General features: G+C 44.4%; 2 protein-coding genes across 2 annotated transcripts; one reads left to right on the top strand and one right to left on the bottom strand.

The window, feature by feature from the left end:
• The first annotated feature begins 40 nt into the window (after nucleotides 1–40).
• Tango1 (transport and golgi organization 1) lies at nucleotides 41–6,587 on the top strand. The gene is made up of 7 exons (XM_064692822.1): nucleotides 41–367; nucleotides 522–2,984; nucleotides 3,856–4,280; nucleotides 4,345–4,477; nucleotides 4,545–5,169; nucleotides 5,418–5,519; nucleotides 5,574–6,587. The coding sequence occupies exons 1-7, from the start codon at nucleotides 217–219 to the stop codon at nucleotides 6,295–6,297; spliced, it is 4,623 nt and encodes a 1,540-aa protein (XP_064548892.1). The 5' UTR covers nucleotides 41–216; the 3' UTR covers nucleotides 6,298–6,587.
• LOC135435654 (retinol-binding protein pinta) lies at nucleotides 6,390–9,555 on the bottom strand. The gene is made up of 4 exons (XM_064692823.1): nucleotides 9,358–9,555; nucleotides 8,402–8,716; nucleotides 7,582–7,954; nucleotides 6,390–7,510 (listed from the first exon to the last, which is right to left on the bottom strand). Exons 2-4 carry the CDS (start codon nucleotides 8,710–8,712, stop codon nucleotides 7,250–7,252), a joined length of 945 nt encoding a protein of 314 aa, XP_064548893.1. The 5' UTR covers nucleotides 8,713–8,716; nucleotides 9,358–9,555; the 3' UTR covers nucleotides 6,390–7,249.
• Nucleotides 9,556–9,576: the final 21 nt, after the last annotated feature.

The raw sequence follows: 9,576 nt of genomic DNA, 5'->3' as shown, positions 1-9,576 counted from the left end.
GGATTTATTCAGTATATATAAATCTATCGATAAGTCGATTTGTTTTAGAAATGTGGCAGCACCGACAAGCAGCTGTTGTGACGAAAAGCCAACTCAGCTAATGTGAAGAAATTTTTAATACACAAAAAAAATTTCGCACACAAACTGTATTGTTACTATAGCCGTGGTTTAGTTTAATTCGATTGTAAACAGTGCCACAAATAAAGACAATGCAAAATGCGGCCAACAAACGCAAAAGCCCCAACCAATACGCCGTGGAGTGATTTCGCCATATACCTGACCATAACACTAACACTTTCCCTTTCATGTCTTCCGACGACGTGGGCTTTGTCCGACAAAAGACTGTGCGCTGACGAAAAATGTGAACGTAAGTATTGCGAGCAATGCGGTAACACAATTACCGGGATAAAAATGCAAACTAAAGCTTTAGATTAACCCTGACCCTATTTCTGGCTGCGATAAGAAACCACATTTCATAATACTTTGATTTATTTATTGTTTTTTTCCCCAACCTTTCGCAGAGATCATCTCTTTCGGTACTGCTAAAATCAGCTATGCGGCTGGAGAAGATGGCATGCTGCCCTTTAAGATTCATTCGCCAGTGCGTATATTATCCAAGAGCGCTGGCAACAATCCGAAGCTGTGGGGCGTGGAGATCAATGGACGTCGCGGCTATGCCAACAAGGATTTTATCATGGAGAAGAGAATTATGATTAAAGAAAAAGATCTCAAGCATGAAGTGCCAGTTGTTTGGCCACCCAACCCGGCAACAGCTGCTGCACCAGCAACAGCTCCCATTGCGAATAGTCCAGCTCAAGACCCACAAGTGCCGCTGGAGCAGGCGCAAGCGCAAGCTGTGCTCAATGCCTCCGAAACAGTCGATGATATAGCAACAACAACCACCTCGCCGCTGGACACACTCAAGCTGGCCATACTCACTGAGCAGGAGCAAACCAGCAGCAGTGAAGCACCATCTCCAATAACACCTGTACAGCCCAATCTTCAGCTGGTCGATGGCACGGAATTGCCGCTGGAGGCTGTGGCCGCTGTTACAGAACGAACTCAGAACCTTTCCCAGGCAGACGCCAAAAACAATGCTGAGCTCGAGGGCAAAACGAAAAGCAATGACACATTCGATTACGCAGCGGATGACGAGGAAATTTACGACGAAGAAGAAGACGACGACGATGTCGAGGAAACACTTGATAGCCAAGTCAACGATATACAAAACGAAACAAAAGCCGATAACAAAGCAAATGCTGCAGCCGCTCAAGTGGCCAAAACATCTGAGCCAGAGGCAACACAGCCAACAGCAGCAGCAACAGCGGACGCTCAACAAACGAATGCCACAAACGAAGATAAGGAAAAGCAAGCAGCCGTAGCTGGCACTCCGTCACAAACAGCTACAAGTAATGACAGCCAAGTCGTTGAAGCCCAGCCGGACGTCATTCCTAAGGCAACTCCAGCTTTGCTGCTTATAGAAACGCGCAATGTCAGCGCTGTGCCCGCCGAGGAGCAACTGCAGCTGGAGGCAAAGCCACAAACAGAAGCAGCTGTAGGTGCAACAGAATCTGAGCACCTTGCACCAGGCTTAGAACCTGCACTCAATGCTACAAAAAATGATGCAGAGCTGCCCAAAGAGGAAACGAAAGCTCAGCTGTTGTCGGATCTAGTCGCAGAGCCCAAGGCTAAAGAAGCAACCGCAGCGGAGACTGTGCCAAGTCAGGCGATAAGCGAGCAGATTGAAAAGGAAAACGAAGTAAAAGAAGCTAGCTCCAAGCCAACAACAGAGACAGCAGCAGAAGAAGCCAGCAAGGCACAAGTTGAAGGGGCAGTAAAGGTGCAGCCGGATCCAATTGTAGCAGAGCCAACACAAGCGCCGAAAGCAGCGCAGCCAAATGAAACAGAATCCGTTAAGGTGCAAACCGAAGCTCCAGTTGCAGCCAATGTCGAGAAACCAAGTGTGCCAAGCGAAGCACAGACAGCAGCTGTAGTCGATGCAGCTCAACAGGAAGCGCAGGCAAAGGTAGAGGAAGCACAGACAGTCAATGATGCGGCTAGCTCAACGGCCACGCCCACTGAGGACTTGATTGTGCCGGCCAGCTTGCCTCCATTGTTCAAAAAGCAGCATTTCCAGCATAATCCAAATGAATACTACAAACAGCTGCAGGAACAGCAGCAGCAGCAACAGCAGGAGCAAAAACAAAAGGAGCAGCAGCAGGACCAGCAACAACATCCGGAGCAACAACAGCTGCAGGAACAGCAGAAGCAGCAGCAGGAAGAGCTGCTGGAACATCAAAAGCAGCAGCAGGAAGAGCAACAGCAGAAGGAGAAGCAACAGCAACAAGAGCTGCAGGAACAGCAGAAGCAGCAGCAGGAAGAGCTGCTGGAACAGCAGAAGCAGCAGCAGGAAGAGCAACAGCAAAAGGAGAAACAGCAACAGGAGGAGCAGCTGCGACAACAACTGCTGGAAAGGCAGAAGCAGGAGGAGCAGCACCTACAACAGATGCTGAAACGGCAGAAGCAGGAGGAGCAACAACAAAAGGAGAAGCTGCAGGAGGAGCAACAGCAAAAGGAGAAGCTGCAGGAGGAGCAGCAGCAAAAGGAGAAGCTACAGGAGCTGCATCAGCCCAGCGATACACAACAGCAACTGGCCGGGAATGCGGTGCCGCACACCACGCCCACTCCATCCGCATTTGATGCATATGATGCAGTTCACCAGGCAGAGCCAACGCCTGCGCCACCAGCACGCGGCGTAGTCGAGCAAATCAACGCTGCCGACGCCGTGGAGCCAACTGGATTGCCAACGGAAGCGCTCAAAGAAGATGCCGGTCTGGGACTGGGACTGGGACTCTTTGGCACCATTTTGGACACTGTCAACTCGTTCATATCCAATCAAGATCACAAGGAACCAAAAACTGAGCCGCTTACAGGCAACGATGAGCTGCATCGTTTGCTCTATTCAGGCGCGGCTATTCCGCAAGGTAAGTCTGCGATTTACTAAATATAATTATAGTATAATTAATTAAAATATAATTAGTATTATAGGTGACCATAATCATTTACTTGAGTAGAACTCCAATAACTAGCTAGGATTTATTGACAAAGTAGAAGCTAGAAAATGAGGAGTCTTTTTTGTGCTATCTTCAAAATTGAATCGGATCACAATATCGTCCAACTTCCATAGAAACAATTCTAGTATTAGAAAACTTATTTTCCTAAGGAAGTGCTCAGGAAAACAAGAAAGAAACATTTTCTTCGGAGCTCCTCCTAATATTAAATGCCTTTTAGAAGTTTTCTCGTAAATGGAATCAACTTTGGGGCTAAGCTTATATAAGAAAACCTCTAAAAGGTATTAGATATTAGAAGGATATATACTCCGATATTGAGAAGGGCTAAAAACCGAACAAGTTCAAATTTTTGCTTGACTATGAAGCTCGAATTAAATTTAAAAACCTAATCGAAGCGCAAGTCGCATTACCAAAGCTAAAATTTCTTTGGCCCCAACAATTGGATTCATCTTACCATGTTTGGTGGACGCCAATTTTGGGTGGAGATCAAATTTAGCCCGCAAATTGTATGTGAAAATATTTAGGTTATGCAATATTTTCTGTACAACGGGCAATCGTAAAAAAGAAATATAATTCTTTCATTAAAATTGTTTAAAATAAATGACCAACTAAGTTTAGGTGCAGGAATATGGAAAACAATTTTGCGAACCGAAACCAAAGGCAGAGAATTAATTTTGTTGGCCCTGCTTCTAACCTATAGATAAAATCCCTTGTAAATTGTCAATTTCTGATTAATATTAATTAAAATTCTTAAATCTAATCAAATTTATTTGTATGCCCACAGCTGATGCTCATGGCGAGGGTTATTGCACGCGGCCTTTGGATGGCAACTGCCATGCTGCGATTACCCTGGACAATTTCGTGGAGGTGTTGGCTGCGAAGCTGTTGGAGCATAGCCTGTTGTTGCTTTGCGTGGTCATTGCGGCTGCCTCGTCGCTGTTCTTTATATTCACCTACTATTGCTTCTGCAACAGCAGCCAGGAAGGTGCTCTGCTCGCCAAGCTGAATCATCTGGAGCGCAGTCTGCTGGCCGCGCACAAGGAGAACCTGATAATCAAGCACGAGCTGATGACAACACGCACGAAGCTCTCGAGCATTGAGGATAACTCCTTTGGCTCCAACGACATGGTTGTCGCGCTGAAGAAACAACTCGAGACGGAGCTCTATGAGAAGGCCAAGCTGCAGGAGCAGGTTAGCTCCCTGGAAAAGGTGAGCCAAAGGAAAAAATATAGAAAATTAATGCTAAAATTATATTTCTTTATGCATCACACAGGATTTGGACAATGCCGCCGAAGCGGGCTTGGAGCTGAACAAAATGTTGTCCGAGGTGTTGAACAGCCAGAATGGCGATGAGGCATTCATGAGCACCGTTGACGAGCTGCAACGCCAGCTCAACGATCAGGAAAGTGAGTTGATAGCATCTTGACAGCCTGTAGAAACAAGTGATCCATTTTCCCTGTCTATTTCTCGCAGAGATCATCATTGACATCAACGCAAGTCTGGCGGAGAAGAGTCGCGAGAATAGCGAGCTGCAATATTCCTATACGGAGTCGACAACGCGCTTAACCAGCGAAATGAAGTCGCTGCAGCAGGATAACTACGAGCTGGAAATGGACAAATCAAAGCTGCAGACGCGCCTTGAGGAAATCCAAGCGGAGTCCGAACAGGAGCTAGCCAAGGCTCTAGAGGCGCGCAACTATGAAATGCAGCGGCTGCAGCATCAGATCATGGAACTGAATGCCAAATACGACAAAGAGCACAGCGAACTGCAGACCAGCTTAGCCAAAATCGAGGCGCTCGAAGATTGCCTAAAGGCGATCAAGAAGGACGGCAATACCAAAATCCAGGATCTAATTACATCAGCGAAGACACGCGGCGAACTGAATGCAGCGCAGAAAAAGTTTATGTCGCTGCAAACGAAGCTGGAACAGGAACTGGCCAATAAGGCGCGTCTCGAGAGTCAGCTGCAGGCATCCAGCGCGGACGTCGAACAGCTTAAGCAGGACTTCAATCAGTCCGAACGCGACAAACTCGAGGCGCAAACGCGTCTCGAAGTACTCTCCGGCTATTTCCGTGAAAAGGAAACGCAGCTGCAAAAGTGGGTTACCTAAAATTAACACTAGCTTTTCATAGGGGTAGATTTTTCCAAAGACTGTGTATCTATTTCTTTTAGAAGAGTATTTATAGAAAATGTTTATCAAATGCCTTTTTGCAATAATTTTCCACCCCTTGTGTTCTGAAGCCCCATTTTCTTCTGTAAAAGTCTAGCTTCCTAGTAATGCATATCCATAAATTGTATTGTTTTATAAACACTTTATTATAATAGAATACCCTTACCTGTTTCAGAGAGCTCAGCTTGCAGGAGGCCAAGTGGCTGCAGCACCAGGGCGAGAATGCCAGCACTGTGGAGACGCAAACGCTGATGAAGAATGAAATTCAGATGCTGAAGTAAGTAAAATATATTTAGTTTATATCCATATTTGACCATATTTACTCTCCTAGATCTCAAAACGACGAGCTGCGCGCCGAGATTGAGGCACAGATTGCCTCGCACAAGGCACAGATGGGCACGCTGGAGAATCGTGCGCACGAGTCTTGGCTGGCGGCGCGTCAATCCGAGCGACGCTGCGAGGAGGCGCAGGCCGAAGCCGCCGGCCTGCGGCGCAAGCTGACGGCCATGGCCAGTGGATCGGGCGATGTGTCGCTGGATGCGCTGCCCTCCAACGGAGGCATCTTGGGCGCGGGCGAACTGACGACCACGCCGTCGCCGTTGCCATTGCCCGGCTCGCCTGGACTGTTGAGCATGCCCAATCCACTGCCATTCCTACCGGCGCCGTTCACGCCGTTTATGGGGCTGCCGCCGCCATTTTTGCCACCATCAGTAGCTGCCGGCGGTGCGCGCCCACCGCCGCTGGGCCGCATGCGTTCGCCGCCGCCGACTTCGTCGTCGCGCGATCGTTACTCACCGCATCGCGATGACCGCGACGACTACAGCGACTATGATGACTACGACGACGATGATGATGACGAACGCGGCATGGACCGGCACAGGCGACACAGCGGCAGCTGGGGCCGTCGCGGCTCCTATATGCATTCGCCGCGCACATATCGTTCTCTGTCGCCATCGGACAGCCGCTACAATTATAACGAAACGGAAACGGACTTTAGTCCGCCGCCGAGCCCGCCACCCCCGCGTAAGAGCTCGCGACCCATCAGCGAAGTATGAAATGCGGCACTGTGTACTTTACAGAAAAGAAAAAAAAGGACACCAACATCCTAAAATATTATGTACGAGTAGTTGCAGAAACTCAAAACTAGTTCAAATCTATGTATATTTATTACTGATCATCGGGTTAACTACGACTAAGTGCGACTCACATACTTATATACACACACAATTCCCATAATACGAATTTGAGGCATTTTCAAAATAAAAACATCAGCAATTTTGGTGGCTCAATGGTAAATGATATCAAATGGAAAACTAAAATAAACCAAACATTCAAAACACCAAAATATACGCGTTATTATTTAAAGGGCTGAAGGGGAAATCAAAACCTCCTTTTAATTAAATGAAGCAAATTTATTTGCGGTCAATTCTTAAGTTCAGTTTTCTTATCCTCCCGGCAAAGTTCATGGTAGTTGCCATGGGCTTAACAGTTTTTATAAATATGTGGCAACACCAAGTCGACGAAAAGCTCTTGTACATCCCATGTCAAATATATACAATGCAGATTAACTACCTGGTACGTTTTAACAGGCAGATTAGCAGAGAATAGCATGAGAAATAGAGTTTCACAATACACGAAAATTGTTTTTAGACTGGGGCTCAAAATTTAAACTAGAAGATTTAAGCTAGAAGATAAACTGTGCCCAAGTCTGCATCTTTAGGTCCTATCATGAGAATCGCATAGTGAGGCGTTAATTAATTTTTTAAATATTTAACATTTTCAAGGACAGCTTTTATAGAGGTTAAATTGTCTATTCGGCTCCAAATGCACTACCCTACCATGCACTATGTTAAGTAGAGCAATTAAATAATATCGCCGGGTAAACATAAGATTAACAAACGATAAGATTAGCAGGGCATTGCTCGTAAACGGAAATCGGAAAATAAAATTCATTTTGTAATGCGCAGTCGTAAAGTGAATTGTCTATAAAATTGCCGATAATCCGGTTTAATCGATTTCCAATTTTCGAAAAGAACCGACTGCACCGAACGAGCTGCATTTATCCAGAACGGGACAGCTAAAATCGCGCAGCTTTTCATCGGTGCCAAAGTGCTGCGATGCCGAGAAATATTGTGCATAGCCGAAAAGCTTCTTTTCCATGGCGTGGCTAATGTCCTCGACTATGCCGTGAGTTCCGCCATATTCCAAGGGCAAATAGTCTCGCGGCACAATATTGAATATGGCATCTGGATCGGAACTCACCGAAATCTGCATTAAAACAAAACAAATTGCCGGAATAATTATCGTTCCAGCTCTGGGAATTATGTAGCTGCACTCACCCGACTCTTAATCTTTGCCGGAAAGAAAGATCGCAATGTATTGAAACCCGTCTCAAAGGCCGGGGGCACATTGATGAAATGTATGCCCTTCTGGCGTGTGGGCATAGCCTCATCGGCGTACGCTGAGAATTTACGCAATAGCTCCGGCTGCAGGGCGAACAGATGAGTGCCAGTTACGCCCTTCATGTCCATGATCTCAACGTAACCGGAAACAGTTGCGTTTTCATCCTCGAACATCATGATCTCCCCGAACATGGAACCAACGCGTATAATATCCTGAAATTTATATTTGCTGGTATCATAGGAGCCGGCGCGTATGATGGACACGCAGGGTCCAGTATCTTCCTCGTCTTGCGGTATGCGTAGCAAGATGCTGCAAGAAATAGGCGAAAAAAATATTTAACTCGAACTTTAAACTGAAGCACAGATAATATTTTGGTGTGCAGCCTTTAAACTGAAGCACAGACAATATTTTGGTGTGCAGCCAATAAAATTTAAATTTAATTTAAATTTAAGAAATAGGCAAGAATTTTTATAACAAGTAAAAACATGTAAAAGTAACGTAAATGTTAAAGTGAAGCTGTTAAAGTTAACGCAGCATGCAGCTGTTAAGGATACGCTGTTAAAGTTAACACAGCATACAGCTGTTAAGTGACAATGTTTATGTTAACAACTGTTAAGGTGAGCTGTCAATATTAACACAGCATTCATCTGCTAAGGACACGCTGTTAATGTTAACATAGCATACAACAGATTGTAAAAGTGCTGTAAATTTTCTCTTTTGCAGTTATATTCAATTCGGAGCAATCACTATACCTACCCTGAGCGTATAATATCTAACACCAAGGGATCCGTTGCCAAACGTCGCTCATTGAAGACCTCTGGTATGGATGCTTGCAGCGTATAGAAGCGATCGTATTTCTGTTTGGCACGCTCCAAACTGAATTTGGTGCCGCGCAAAAAGGCCAACAGAAACTGTTGATCGGTGCAGCCCCGCAAATGCGGCTGCTTGAGCACCCAATCCCTCAAGGCCTCAATGTCATCGGCCACCCGATGGGGCACCTCGTTCAGCTCCTGCACGGCAATCGCCTGCAGTGCCGGCTTAAGGGGGCGTATACGTAATGTGCTCATTGCTCTGGTTGATGAAAATGGAAAAAGAGAAATATTAAACAATTTCAGAGCTAACTATTTGTAAGAGTAATATTAGCTAAATGGGTGATTCTAAGAAGTCAAAAGATTAGAATTATTTTACATATCAGAATCACACATATCAGAATTTAGATATCACACATACGACATGTGCTCCCATATTAATAAATGAATCTATAATTCTTCTAGCACACAAATGAATATTTGTATACAATTAACAAACAATTATTATTACTACTATTAGCATTAAATATTTATATTTATATTGTGTATTATTTTTATATTTATATTATATATTATTTTTATATTTAAATTATATATTATTTCTATTAAAAGACAACTTGGCAGCTTAGCTTAATAAATCGTTTAAAAGAAAACACAATATTATATTACTCTTAAATAGATATCCGTATTTTTTCAGCTAATAATTATTGCATTTACTTTATTAATTGATCTAATTTTTTTGTGTATTCTTCCTAATTGGAATCCAATAGGTACTCGAAAAGTCAATATTAACAATGGCACACACACTTAATTTTGCGCTTAAAATATTTAAGTTGATAAAAGTTTTCTTTGAATGATATTTTTTAACGTGATCCGGAAGCGTTTAAAATTAATTACACCCACATTATTGATAAATTGCAGCTTTTGATTGAACGTTTTCAATTATTTTCAATTAGCTGCGCTGCAAATAATTCAGGCGCAGGTGTTTTCTTCTTCTTCTTTTAACGTAAAATAAACGCTTCAGTTGCGATTTTCATTTGAATTTTTCCCTTGTTTTTCCAGCTGCAGTTGCGCGTGTTTACCGTTTGAAAACGCAGCGCCGACTGATACGAAATGAAAACA

The sequence above is a fragment of the Drosophila montana genome, unplaced genomic scaffold (genome assembly GCF_035044405.1).
Source record: "Drosophila montana isolate Dmon_TW-CO22-7 unplaced genomic scaffold, ASM3504440v1 contig_3640_1, whole genome shotgun sequence".
NCBI classification, from domain to species: Eukaryota; Metazoa; Arthropoda; class Insecta; order Diptera; family Drosophilidae; genus Drosophila; species Drosophila montana.
This window is presented reverse-complemented; position numbering and strand designations above follow the sequence as displayed.